The sequence below is a fragment of the Agelaius phoeniceus genome, chromosome 1, assembly GCF_051311805.1.
Source record: "Agelaius phoeniceus isolate bAgePho1 chromosome 1, bAgePho1.hap1, whole genome shotgun sequence".
Taxonomy (NCBI): Eukaryota; Metazoa; Chordata; class Aves; order Passeriformes; family Icteridae; genus Agelaius; species Agelaius phoeniceus.
This window is the reverse complement of record NC_135265.1, coordinates 132,050,241-132,065,164: the sequence shown is the minus strand read 5'-3', so window position 1 is coordinate 132,065,164 and position 14,924 is coordinate 132,050,241. Positions and strand designations below refer to the sequence as shown.

At 37.4% G+C, this 14,924-nt stretch overlaps 1 protein-coding gene across 2 annotated transcripts in view; it reads left to right on the top strand.

Annotated features, from left to right (window-relative positions):
- Positions 1-10,138, top strand: part of MTDH (metadherin) — a 35,045-nt gene extending 24,907 nt beyond the window's left edge. The window contains exons 11-13 of one of the 2 annotated variants that reach the window (XM_054642115.2): positions 650-769; positions 4,576-4,732; positions 6,327-10,138. In XM_054642115.2, the coding sequence (XP_054498090.1) occupies positions 650-769; positions 4,576-4,732; positions 6,327-6,397 (348 nt within the window). In that variant the 3' untranslated portion in view covers positions 6,398-10,138. The remainder of the gene's footprint in view (positions 1-649; positions 770-4,575; positions 4,733-6,326) is intronic. The other variant, XM_054642123.2, reaches the window with a different exon arrangement.
- Positions 10,139-14,924: the final 4,786 nt, after the last annotated feature.

Genomic DNA, 14,924 nt, shown 5'->3' with positions numbered 1-14,924 from the left:
AAACTCGGAGACCTCTTCACAACCACAGGATTCTTCTAGTGCCACTAACGAGTGTAACTACTCTAATTCCACATTAAAAATGAAAACTTTCCACTTCAGATTGTTTAGGGAGTAGAGGTTGAGACTCTTGGGTACTTTGGATATATTTCCAACTTCTGTACTGAGGGTTACTTTACAAGCATCATGGTAAACTGCGTTGCTAAAATATTAAAGTGTAATAAGGATAGAAAACTATAGGGCTTGCATTTAAAACTTGTAACAAAGCACAGAACCAAGAGCAGTCAAGTGTCATTGTGATACTTTTGCTAAGTGTGTAGAGTAAATTAATTTTAATTTCACATTCTTATAATTTAACAGGAGTGTGAAATGCAGTTCGTTCTGAGATTGGGATTTTTGCTAGTATACATGAAGCATCCTGCTTTCTGGGCTTTATTGTATTCTATGGGTATTTCTTTATTATGTTATTCTATACATTTTGAGTGTTAGCATAGGCTAGTATGAGCCCACTACTTCAATTATTCTTTTTGATAGATTTTCTGATTTATAGAAGCTGATTATGGCAACAAAACTCATTGACAGGGGAGAAGAGTCAGAACTTGACTGCAAACACAGGCTCTTCTTTTTTCCCCTCCCACTCCCCTTTTTGTAGGATGCTGAAGAACTGGATAGAGAAGCTGGAGAGCAGTTTCAGGCGGATACCTCAAAAGTTCAAGCACAGCAGGAAAGAGCTTTTTCTTTGAAGACCATAAGTACTAGTGAACCAGCTAAGGTAGGGATGCAAAATTTGATTTATGTTACAGTTTGATTTGGAAGTGCTCAAGTCATTTGACAAGTTCATTTGTGTAGATAAGGTCACAGTAGGAATACTGTTTCAGGCTGTATGTTTATGAATATAAAGGGAATTGAACAGTTGAATTTTAGGGACAGGTCAGCTGTGAGTTTTAAAAAGTATGTCTACTCTGTAAAGCAGTATCTTCCAAATCAGTAGAGACTTTCTTTACTGGCAAGTTACTTTCTTGTTTGAATATTCAAGCAATAGTTAAAAACTTGGAAATGTAGAAACCTAAGAACTAAGAGATCTGAGCAGAAGACTAGTGGCATATTCTACTGTTATGTTGCAACAGAATGAAGTGTTACTAACTTAAAATATTCTGACTTAAATGCAATCTAAAATTGATTTTTGATAGCTGTACTGAGCTTAATGGCTGAGTAAGAAAAGGTGTTATTTGATCCAATTCACAAACTGTTTGCTTCGTTGAAACATATTTTAGACAATACAAATTCTCTTTCGTCTTTCTCCAAACAGCAGCTTTCTTAGGTCTGCTACCCAACAAAGCATCTCATTCTTGGAAGGTTTAAAATATTTAATATTTCTCGTGGCTCTGATTTTTGTTTTTAATTTCTATAAAGAGTGAATGATGCTAGTGACACGGCAGTTTGGTACCAGAGAGTATATATCAGAATACTGAGATTTAATTTTTAATTGCTAAGCATTAGTTTCATAAAAATAATGAGTTCTTAAGAGTCAAATGAAAACATCAGAATGAACTCTTTTACAAGGGACTGCAAGTCAACAAATAAGAAGTACAGAAGTACTTTTTTGGTTGAAAATGTCTTGAAAAGCATATTCACACATACTTAAGGCTTATCAAAGTAGAGCTTTAATACAGTTATTTAGCAGAACCAATTAGATCAGTTCAGCCTTTAATCAAGGTTGGCAACAGCTGCTTATTCTATCCTGACTAGTGTATTGTTTGGTTTTGTGGTGTATTTTTGAAGCTGTATTTGAAAATACATCTGCTTGTGTATGCAAACTCCTGAAAGTGTGAGGTTTTGTTTTGTTTTAGAGGCTTTAGTTGAAAATGTTTGGACGGAAAACTTGGATTGTGACATCAAGGTGGCAGGTTTTTGACTTCTAGAAAAAGGCACAATAGTGCTTCCTGGAAGACTATAGATTTTGTTCTTCAGAAATCTAAATTGATTTGAAAAATATCTGCAGTTAATTTTTTTTCTCACAAGCTGTCAGCACTACCAAATACAAGCCCAGTTTCAGTAGATTTCGCTCAGTGCTTTACTGTTTATTATCACACCCAACTTCCTAGGTGATTTGATGGCATCAGCATCTCATGTAGACCTACACTACACCCTTTTTGAGGCTTGAGGGCTTCTGTTACTCTTGAACCTTAAATTCAATCTGTTAATCTATGTGTCTGTGTATAGCTGTGTAAGTAGTAGCTGTGAAACAAGACATGTTCTGTATTAAACTTAGTATGGAGGCAAAGGACAAACAAAATTATTACTAATATTCTCTGAAACTAAAGTTGATAAAGGACAACTTGTGAATTGTTGTCTCTGACAGTGCAGATGCTCTGTCAGTCTTTATCAAGTCTCCTTGATAAAGGAGACTGGCTATCAGATTTGGCTTCATTGTAATTTCATACATGCAAAGATGCCTTCCAATATTGTTTGACTTGGCTGTTGTAAAAAGTTTTAGAAACTGTCTGTGAGTGATGTGTGGAATGGATAACTTAAGTTTCCAAGGTAGGTAGTTTAGCCTTAAGCAAATGCTCCAAAACACAAGAATGAAATATAGGGAAAAACAAACTGGGTACAAACAAGTTGTTATTCAGTGTATCCTCATAAACATCAGAAACAGCTGAATGTTGAACTTTGTGTTTCACATCACAGTATCTGGTGATGGTATTGCCCCCATGCTACATTGGGCTGCCTTGAAACCTTCTGCACTTTATCAGCCGGCACAAGTTTTAAATGAAGAGAGATACTTGGAAAAAGAAGTAACAGTTTGACAAGTCACTACTTCATTATTGAATCATAGAATTACGCACATAACTATTTATATCATCTGATAGGCTTTATTTGTTGTTTCAGGCCTCTTTTCTGAATTAGCAGAGAGTATATCTAGCAAAGAGTAGTACCCATTTTTTAATGTCTTCATCACTACCCACTTTCCTGTATTCAAAATTTGGACAGAACTATTTGGAAAAATTTCCAGATAGTGCTCTATGTATTTGTAGCATTACATTTGCAGTAATACTTCATGCTGTAACACTCAAGCTGCAACATGTTTCTTAGTCAACCTGAGGCAGCTGAGCTATTAAAACCTTAATTGAGTCGATTTACCTGCTGGTCAAGTGTGACTGTCCTAACAAAACTGTGATGCCAAACCTGAATTGATTACCTTGCAGTAGAAGCTTTATGTCATCCTTTTGTTTTAGAAATCACAGTTTGTTAAGTTCATTTATTTCTGTAACTGATGATTGCTAACTATTAGACAACATTAGAATTGGCTAAGCTTGGAATTCCTGTAGGCTGGGAGTTCATTTTATCAGCATGGTTGAGCTATAAAAAGATTTGAGATTACTAATTTTTCAGTAGATTGAGAGAACTGCTGCCATTATAGATATTAAAAAAACTCGTTTCAGTTGATGTGTAAGAGCACAGCAAACTATTCATGCAAGGTCAGAGAACTGCTATCCTTTAAATTCATGTGTTGGTTTTTTTCAACTAAAGCTCTTTAATTTCTCGCTTAGTAGGATACAATTAAAAAATAAATTTATATTTTTTTGCTCTTGAATGTTCTGACTGAATTTTTGAGATTCTTACATTATAGTGATGGAAGCAGTAAAAACTGGTGACTATGATGTAGGATCTGTACATCTGCATCCAGGGACATAGACTTCAGTGTTTGGTTTTCATAGTTCCAGGTCTCAGCTGTTGTGACACAACTACAGCTATGGTTTCTTAATAACATCTTAAAGTTTGGGGTTTATTGCTTGGCGAGATGCTGTGTTCTAATACATTCTTTTTTGAAGCCTTCTGTCATTTGGTGACTTGGTGTGGGATCTTATGTTTTTTATATTCTGACTTTCCTATTCGAATGTCAAAATGGTTTTTTTTCTGTTTTGCTGTAATTTTAATTACAATAAGTACTACACACTAGGGTACAGTTTTGTCTCCGTAGTGGGAACCTTCAAAATCAAGTAGATAATTGAAAAATACCACAGGTACCTTTTACTTGGCAGCTGTTTCTGCAGTAAGCTCCACTGAAATACTTGCTGACTGCTTTTGCCAATATTTGTTATTCTGTAAGCATACAGAGTGTTTTGAGCAGTTTATAGGAATGACTGGAGATGTGATTTGTTTTGTATTTGAGTTATCTCTTTGGTCCTATTTAACTTGCCCACTTACCTTGTAACCAAATGCATATCTGTCACTGTTTCGCATATCTGTCACTGTTTCACATCTCTGTTGAATATTCTAGAATCCTTTTAGGGTCTTGGTGATTTATAGATTGGTCTCCCTTTCTTTGCATGCACTGTATTTTAAGAATTAGTGTTATCTTTGCTTGTATGCAATTTAAAATGTTGGCACTAGATGGCAGTCATAGTATTACAACCTCAATTTAAAATTTTTCAGGATTTTAATATTGACTTAATTTTTCAATGCCATCTTCTCAGCAGCTGCCAAGTATACTGCCAAAATAACACCATTTAAGAGTGTTTGCTTTTGTATTACTTAAACTTTTGGAAACTTTTATTTTTGTTTCTCAATTAGTCTGAGGAGGCTCCTTCGCTTGCTGTTTCTACTGAGCCATCTGTAATTGTATCAGAGAGCAATTCTGACAAGATCGCTTCCCAAGTGCCACAGATGCTGCAAGAGACAGATGTTTCTAGTCCCAATATTAAGCAAAACAGTGTGCCTCCTCCACAGAGTAAGTATCTCTCAGTGCAGTGTATTTGTCTGAAGTTAGGATGTGCTTTTTCCCCATAGAGTGTAGTCAGAATACTTTGCCCCAGGGTTTGAGTTTAAAGCGCCATATCAGATCATTGTGTCTTATTTATACATCTTGCCATATTTTTTACTTCCTTAAAGTTAACAGTACCTTGATATTTTTGTTTTCATTGTGATGAAAAATTGGCTTCATATGCTTGGATGACTGAAAATGTCTGTTGGGCTTGTCCAGTCCTTAACGGACATTTGGATGTACTCATCACCGCTGGGACTGGAGCTCTGTGCTGTGACTAAGGAGTTCTGCCAACATTGTTTCAAAGGGCTGCTTGCAAGTCTTCAGTGGAGAACAGATGGTTACTAACATTGCAGTTGACAGAATATTTAGCTACCAGAAATTTGGGAAAAAATACAAATAATTCAATTTTCAGCCTACTGAGGTCTTTGATTTCTCAATTTAGCTCATTAACATCTTTTCCATATGCTTCCATGTAATCATAGAGGGAAGCAGTTGGTTATTTGGGAGTAGAAAGGTATTGGGTGGATTTTTTTTTTTTTTTTGTAGTCTAACAGCACATAGATCTGGCTAAATTGCTGCAGGTATATTGTTTTTTGAAAATATGCTGTGCCCAGGAATGTCGAATGTACCCTCTGTTGTACTTGACAGGAGTGTTCGTACTCAAAAGCATTTGAAGTACTCACACAGTAAAACAGGAAATTTAGAAGGGAAGTGAGGATGTGAAAGGTATTGCTTGGGAAAAAAAAGATGTTTTGATTCAGATTCTTTAATAAAATTAATAAGTAGTGACAATCCATAATAAGTTGCTGGCTAAGTGTTGAAGTACTAAATGAGGTTTTAATGACTTCAGAAGAAACATGATGACTTTATAATTACAAAATCTCATTCAGCTTCATTAATTGGCTTCTTGGCTTTGAACACATGAAACAGTAGAATATTTCAAGTCAGTGTATCAACTTAGAACTATTTATTCTGGTTCTAAAATATGAAATCTTTTGTGATTGATTCGTGTTTCAGCAATTGAAAGAACATCTCTTAGGTTCAGTATGTACAATACTTAATGTTTTTTACCACTTTTGGCAGCCAGCATGTTTTAAGGCAGTCTGTTTTATTAAGAACGTAGTGCCTCTTTACTGGATTATGGATTCCATGTAACCACATCTTTACATAGTTCAATACTTTTAAAAACTCAGATGTAGTGGTTAAGAGCAGTGTAATCTGGTAAGAGTGAGCATTTAATGTCAGTTGTGTACATTATTTTCTAGGCCAGAAAATAACAATGACTCTACTATAAGTAATACATTTGCAAAATGAATGGCCTTTGACATTTATCACTCTTTAAGTATTTGTGGGATTAAAAAGTAGGATGAAATTGGCAAATATTGTGTTAGATGCATTTCAAATGAAATTATTTTCATTTGAAGCAGGTGAATAAAACTTCTAGTTGATTAATCTGAATCACTTCCTAATAATACAGTGTGTATTATCCAGGATTTTAAAAGCCAATTCTGTGTAAATGTTCTCAGGGTTAACACTATAATTATGTTTTGTTTTTTAGCAAAGTCTGAAGAAAGCTGGGAATCTCCCAAACAAGTTAAAAAGAAGAAAAAAGCAAGAAGGGAAACATGAACTTCTAAGATGGACATGTGTTGCTGAATATTATCATGAAGATTATGCTGTTTATGCAATAATTTGTGAACATGTACAGAATTTTATATAAATTTCAAACAATTTTTAAAAACAGAACTGCTGTGAACACAAACATCTTTAAAAAGGAATCAAATGAAAGTAACTTTATGATATAGCAAACAGAACATGCTACATTTGAAAGACATTCTGAAGAGTCTGTTTTTCCAACTTTTGGAGAGAGATCTTAATTTAAAAAAAACTGGTTTTACAACACAGTGCCCTGTTTACAACAGATTATACTCTCATCTACCGCTGCGGATAAAAGATTAATTTCAAGGAAGGGTTTTCTGTAAAAATAATCGTCTGTACAATAATGGGTGTTTCTTGCCTCTCTTATGAGTGGTGCATTAGAAGCACAGAATGTCAACGATTTGAGTTTGTTTCATGCCTAAATCAAAGTGCTTTGATTCAATACATAATCTGCCATATCTTTACAGTAAGTTGGTTAGCAAGTCTGCTAGCTATCACAGGAATCTCAAGAGCAAATCATTAACCATTTGTACAGTCAGACCTTCATGGTTTATTATATGAAGTTAACACAATAAAACTGCTTTGGGATAAAAGTTTGAGAATGTGATTTGAAACTTGAGTATGGTTCATGAAGTTATTTTTTATAATGTCTATTACCTTACTTGAATTATTGAAGATAACAGTATATTTTTAAGAATGCAGTAATGTGCATAAAATTGGTTATCTTTTTCATTCCCTACAGTTCTTGGTTGGTTCAGGATCCCATCTAAAAACTATTCTCTCAACTTCTAAACTCATGAAATGAACTGAAATCAAACTTTTCCTTCTCCTAACACTTGTTGACTTACCACACCCAATTCTGTTGTCTATATTACTAAAACTCTGAAGAAATCAAAGTGAATTTTTCACTCACAAATTATTTGGATTTCAAAGATCTGTTGGAGAACTGGAGTAGCTTCAGACAGCTTTAATTGACATTGTCAAAAACAGTTATCAGGAACACATTTTTTTACTGCCTTAACCTGTAGTATGTAGAATGTGTCTAGACTTCTGGACAGGAGTTAGTGTTTTTATATAAAAAAAAAATTATGCAAGTAAAGCAGTTGTAAAATAAAGACCATTTCCCGCTTGAAACTGTTATTAAAATGGCATTGAAGACGTGTTGTCATTTTCAGGCACTGTAATGAGGTGGTGTTAAAGTGGAGATGTGTTTGTGTCTGTAAGGTACATGTTCAGCCATGTACACTGTAAATAGCCTTTACAAAATTTGGTTTGCTAAGGATGGTATTTAACATCACCTGGTAAGTTCAGTTAAAGAGTCAGGATTCTTTTCAAATGATTGACTTCTGGTTTTGTGGCACAAATAGAATTGTTAACAGCTGTAACATGTGGTACTGATCAACAATCTTGTGCTCTTACTGTACTCAACTGCAGTTTGACAGTATTGCAAGGCAAGAGCAGACAATGCAGCAAGCTGGGTTTAATTGTACTGAAAATGCACCTGCTAATGGAGAGCTTTCCTAATAAATGGATACTAACTTGCACAGGTATTAACTCCTGTATGTCAGGAACATGACACTCTAAATTGATCTGTTAAAATAAATCGAGCAAATTGATGGTATTGATTTATTTACTGGGAGGGAATAATGTTTATGAGTGATATTTGTCATTATTCGTGTGAAATAAATTTAGAACCGAAGTACAGCTTTTCAAGGAGTATCTTAAGGTAAACATGAAAAATAGGATATTATGAAATCATGCAGAGTCCTTTGCATGTAAATAATATTATAATTTTACTTGACTTCATAGTAAAGGTTAAAAAATACCCTTTGAATTCGGGTTTTTAATGTATGTCTGAAATCTGTTTCCAATCTATATGTTATGCTATGAGCCTCTTATAGAAAATGCAAAGATTTTATGTAATGAAAGAGACTGCCCCCAAGGACTTTCACTGCATAAATTCTTTTTTTTCTCTTGAAAATAAAATCTGTGATATTTCTGGGTTAGTCAAATAGCTTGTCATCCTGGAAAAAGAAACAAACTAGCTAAAACATAGGAACCCTGCTAACTAATTGCTGCTGCTAAGCAGGGTCATATAAATACATAGCCTTCCTTTCAAAATGTTGTGACCTATTTAGCAGCACCTCTTACTGTTTTCTTAATATGCAGTTTCAATGTCTTAGAAAGCGAAACTTGCTTTATTTGACATTCATTGGAGAGGTAGTAACTCTATATCATATTGTCTATAAATAGAAACTTGGTTATCTATGTACTGTCATGTTTCTATGATTCAAGCAGTGGTTAGTCTTAATGATACACTGAATCCAGACTTTGGTACTTGGATAGAGCAAAAAACCACCATTTTAAAGAAACTTTTTTTTTCCCCTTTGGTTTTTTTTCTGTTATCGTTGAATGCATGGAATGGTTTCATAAATCCAATATGTTGTTTTTTTCTAAATACTCTGGAATTATTTGTATGTGTAATTTAAGCTTGTGATGATGTGTAATTGGATAGCCATGGCATATTTTTATTTCCTTTGTGGGGAGGGGAAGGTGTACAGAATTCATATGTGCTTGTTACAAAGGTAACTGTGCATTGGTTTGGAGGGGGGTGAAAACTGTATTTCTGATACCCTTTTAGAAGTCTAAAGAAAAAAGTGCAAGTGAAGAGCACTACTTTAATATTTACTAAGAAAGAATGTACATATTAAAAGCATTTCAAAAATTTATAGAAATATTGCTAGTACTGTTGTGTTGTAACTGAATTGTATCTCATTTGAAACTGCCCTATTAATAGTTTCTAGCCATGGGATTATCCTGTGAATAAGGCTTTTGAAAAGTGCAGACATCAGAGTACATGGTTTAAGCAGACTTTCATCTGTTACTTGTTGTGCCTTTAACTCAACTAGGTTGCCAGTCAAGATTTCAGTTGTTAAAAATTGCAGGTCCCTCACAGACACTTGTACCTGCAAGTTTCCTCCTGGTGACCACTGAGTAAAACTGAGCAGTTCTGATTTTTCAGGCCAGTGCTAAAAGATTTCTTCATTGTTCTGCTGTAACTGGAAGGAGACAGCAGGAGAAAGCCTGAAATTTTTAATTGCTTCTTAAAATACTCTGCTAAAAATATTTTACTGTTAAAATTCTGAGTGAATTATTTCATTAAAGAACAAGGAGTATCAGCCAAATGAATTTGGGGAAGAAGGAGCAGGAAGGGCTGTGTGACTGATAAGTCTTAACTTGAAAGTAATGTGGCAACACAGTGGATTTTGCTCACTGCAGGACTAACAGAACTGCTGTTAGTTGGGATGGATGTTGGGAGCAAGGTGGGATGATTTCTGTTTCTTCATGGGTAGGGGGTGGGAATTATTGTTGATTGTGTTCTGTATCATGTTATTAATGATTCATGGATTGTTCCTGTTGAAACTTAGTTGCATTACAAAACTTGTCTGATTTCCATAGTGGGTCCTTCGTTGAGGAAACTCTTGAACTTCTGCTCTTCTCATTTCTGGCTATTTGTACCAAGCTGAAGGTTTCTGGTTCACTGAAAATTGGTTTTTTAACTGAAACTGTGATGTCTTTAATAGAGGTGTATTCTGAAAAGTGCATTTAAAACCCTTAACATGAAACTCATGGTTTCAGGAATTCATATAATACTCTTTAAAAAAACATGCTTAGGAACATCTGCAACTATAAAACACATTTGCTGTCTTATTCGTAGCATTAAGTGTTCCCTTAACTTGGCTTAGTATTTTTAATTCAGTCCATGGCAGAGGGTAAGCCATGGATCACTCAGAACCAGATTGCCACAGTGGGCTCAAAACTGACTAGGTATGAGGTGGTTCCCTGTTTCTTCACAGATAGCAAGTTCTGTACTAACAGTATTTCCACTTAGCTGTTCAATAGACTGATTTCAAGGGATTCCTTATTTCAAATACCTGGTGAAGTATAAACCAAATATGTTGTTTCTGAGGTGGGTTTTTTCAGAGGCTGTTCTAACAAGGGCTGCCACAGTTTTTCATATTTCCTTGGCCAGCCTTACCTATGTAGCTAACAAATAAAGTCATGCCTAGAGCTATGTCTGCAAACAAAGCTCCAGACGGGAGAGAATTCCTCTCTGATGTGATTCTGTAACTTGGACTTGCTCTCAGACAGCCAGGCTTTAATGTGTCTTTTGAAGAGGCTTGGGACCCAGGAGAGCAGTGCCTTCCTGAGCTGTAGCCAGTTAGCCAAAAGAGTAGGAGCTGCATCAACTGCTGTTCCTCTGCTGCTGAGGGGCTGGGCATATGTGTAAGGACAGGTGCAAGCTTTGCTTCTGCTCTCAGAAATCTTCAAATACACTGTGGAAGATCAGTTACCTTGCATTTTCACCTGTTCACAGAGGCAGCTAGTGAATGTGGAAAATAACCTGCAGCCATGTCTGAAATCACTGTAGTGTTAATTTTTTTCAAAAAGGGACAGATTTCAGGAAAAGCTTCCCTGGAGAGTAAAGAAGCTAATGATTGCTGTGACTTTCTTAAGAATCCTCTTTTTTTTTCTGAAAGCACAAAAACAGTTAATCCCCTTTAAAGATAAGGGATGTAGCAGGAGCAAGAGCCCCCTTGGCTTTAACTGTGAGGTTCTGAGTCTACTCAAAAGCAAAGCATACCAGAGATGGAAATATGGATCCATACCTATTGAGAACTATGTGGACATTGCCAGGGTGTGCAAAGATGGAGTTAGAAAAGAAAAAGCTCAGCTCCAATTGAATTTGGCCAAGATGTCAAAAAATACAAGAATGGGTTCTTTGGGTATAAAAACGGCAAGCAGAAACAGAAGTCAACTACTGTCCTGCTGATAACCAGGACAGGAGAATTAGTCACTGGTAATGCTGAATAGGCTGAGGCTCTCAACAGTTCCTTCACCTCTGTCTGCACCAGCACTGCTGGGCCCCTGGCCTTGGGACCAAAAATCCAGGCTGCACAAACACAGAGCCAGCAGTGGGGGTGAGCTATTACAGGAGCTGACATTGCAAGGCTGCTCTCCATCATCTTGGGATGACGTGGATTTGAGGGTATGGCAGAAGACTGAAAAAGGCTAATGTACCCCCAGCCACAAGAAAGGCTTAAAGGAGGATCTAGGGAATTTTAGGCTCATCAATCTTGATTCAGTCCCTGGGAAAATTATGATAGCTACCAGAAGGTTTTGTTCCATAAGTCACATGAGGCACAGGATTGGGGAAAGCCAACATAGATTGACTAAGGACAAACAGAGCTTGACAAACCTGCTCCCCCTCTGTGACAAAGTAAGCTGCTTGGTTGGTGTGGGCTGGGTGGACATTGCCTCCTGGATTTCTCCAAGGCTTTCAGAGTGGTTTCCCACAGCCTCCCTCTGCAAAAGCAGATGGGCTGTGGTGTGGATGAGTGCTCCATGTGGTGGTGGGAACTGGCTGAGAGGCAGCAGCCAGAGGGTGCTGGCCAATGGCTCCTCCTCAAATGGGCAGCGTGGCACGAGGGGGGTCCCCTGGGATTGGTGTCAGGCCCAACTCTGTTTAATATCCTCAGAAAGTGATTGGGAAGATGGGATCAAGTGCACCACGATGAAGTTTCCCAGCAACACCAAACTGATTGGGAAAGTGGATGCTTTGGGAGAGAGAGCCACCCTGCAGGAAGATTTGGATAGGCTGGAGAGTGGCCAACAAGAATCTGATGAAGTCCAGCAAGAGCAACCGTCAGATCTTACACCTGGGAAAACATAACCCAGGTGTGCAGCACCATAGGGCTGGCATCCACCCAGCTGGGGAGCATCTCTGTGGAAAGGGATCTGGGGATCCAGGGGGACAATCAGATCAGCATGAGCAAACAGTGCTGTGCTGGCACAGAGAGGCAACGGGGTGCTGGGCTGCATCCACAAGGGCATCACCAGCAGAGATCCAGAAGTCATTGTCCCACTCTGCTCAGAGCTCACCAGGCCACACTGGAATACTGTGCTCAATTTTGGTCCCTGCTGTGCAGAAAAGATGTGAACAGGCTGGAGAGGGTCCAGAGAAGAGCCACAAACTGGGAAGCCTGTGACAGGGGAAAAGGCTGAGAGAACTGGATTTGTTCAGCCTTGACAAAAGAGGACTTAGGGGAGACCTTATCATCATGTTCCACTATTTAAAGAAAAAATAGAGACTCCCTTTTTACAAGAAGCCACGTGGAAAAGACACGTGGAATAATGGGTACAAGTTATTCCTGAAGAAGTTCCAATTGGACACATGGGGAATTTTTTTCACAAAGAGAGCAATCAGCCTTTGGAATAATCTCCCCAGGGAAGTTGTGGATTTCCCCAACACTGGGGACTTTTGAGATCCAGATGAATAGATTGCTGGGCCACCTTGTCTCAAATGTGCTTTTGCCAACAAAGATTTGATCAGATGATCCTTGTACTGTACTTTAAAACAAACAACCAAAAAACAATGGCACCACCAAATGCCATAAAGCTGGTAAGCTGGTCAGATACTTTATTGTTTGAATGCAGTAAAATTATGAACAGAAAACAGACTACAATAAAATGCTACATCATTACTACCATAAGTGGTTTGGGTTTTTTCCTATGGTATACATAAAATGCATCTCAAGAATTGTATTTCTATCAATCAAATTCTGCAGTTACCAGGGTGATTTTCTCCAGAAGTTTGAGACTTTGTCAGGTCCATGTGTTCTTTAAAGACTCTACTGCTTTAGGTTGCTGCAGTGTTAAACAGTATCCTTTTCATAACCACTACCATATGGCTTCTGAATCACAGAAGAATGTAATCCATCAGTGATAAAAGGGGAATATATATATATATATCAGTGATATGAAGGGGAATAAAGTCTATAAATTCAGTAATAAAAAAGCCTGTAGTCTCAGCCCAACTGAGTTTTGTCAGGGGCAGTTTAGGACAGGGCAGCTGCCTCAGGTGCCTGTTTCAAGTCATCTGTTACAAGTAACCCTGCTGTGCCAGCATCATCTTTCATTTGACTTTTGAAGTATGTTGTTCCAGTTTTGTGCCTTAGTTACACTGCCCTTTAGCCTGGATGCAAAGTTGGAGTCTTTCAATTGCTTTGAAACTTTTTCAGGTTAAACTCTTTCTCCCTGAACTCTTGCCTGCATGGTCTGAGTAGCCACTTCAAGAAATGCCAAATCTGAGATTGCATGGTGGCTCTTGCAGAGCAGTGGCCAGCACCCAGCAGCAGCAGCAATGCCAGCTCACCCTAACCCTGCCCTGCTCCTTGGCCTCACCTCCAGCAGGGGCAAAGGCAGCTGTTAAATCAGGGGAGGGCTGTGATGATCCTTGAAAATTATTTTTGCTCCAGAATTATTCTGGCTCTCTGGTGTTTCTGCTGTAAGTCAAGTCTGTGGCCTGTGTAGAGGGGCGTTAATAGTGGTGTTGCATTAAGTATGAGACTTACACAATTGTATTTAACAGCTGAGGTCCACCTTGAGGCATGATGGTCTGTCACCTCCATGCCTGGCTGGTTATTTAAAAACACTTTAAACTCTTCATCGGTGGATATTTGGAATATTTTCTTCATTTTGTTGGAATTCTTTTCTGCATTTTCCAAGGATGGAGGTTCAAACAGCAGTCTGCTCTGAACAAATGTGTTTATTTAATTTAAAAAAAAAAGGAAAACCTGTTGTTTTAATAAGGAAAAATAATGTTACTTGGACTTCACCTGGGTACTGAACACTTCTGAACAGCAGTACTAGTAGTAAAAAGTACTTAAGTGCTTTTCTGGAGTGGGATCAGCACTTGATAGAATTGAGCTGGCAAATCAATACTGTGCTATTTTATATTCATATACTACAGACATGCAGTTCAAAGTCATCCAACTCATGCAGCCTGCTGTTAACCATGGAAATCCTTCATGATGTTTTAGGAGCATGTCTTTTTCTGTGAGCCCTTAGCAGGCCTGCAGAACAGAAAATTTAGTGACTGTTTTTGTAATTATTAAAACACTTTAACTTGTACTGCCTTGAATACAAAAAATATTTTATAGAAATGCATAATTTAAGGGTTCCAAAGCTTCACATATGACTGAGAGAGGCAGGTTTTACATACCCAAAGATTGCCATATGTTTTGGATTTCTGCAATCACATCATGTGAATGCTAAACTATGGTCAAACTTAGTCAGAAGTCATATGTCACGTTAGAAAATAACTTTTTATCTGTTTCACTTTGAGGCAGAACATCTTGTGCAGCACCAGGGGAAAGCAGGACTGCGAGTGCTTCACTTTACATTAAGAATTCTATCTCTAAAAGTCTTGAATTTGCACTAGGATGCCACTGGAATTTGTGCTGCCAGAAAGCATTTGTGCTGGAACACATTTTCTTATGTGAACACTTAATGTAATGTTAACATCTCTTGAGAGCACCACTCTGTTATCTTTCACACAGTGTTTCACTTCTGCTTTGTGTTGCTTCTGTATGGAGAACATGATACTGTTGGAGGCTTTAAACTCTTTAGAGCCAAATATTCCTAATATTTCTTT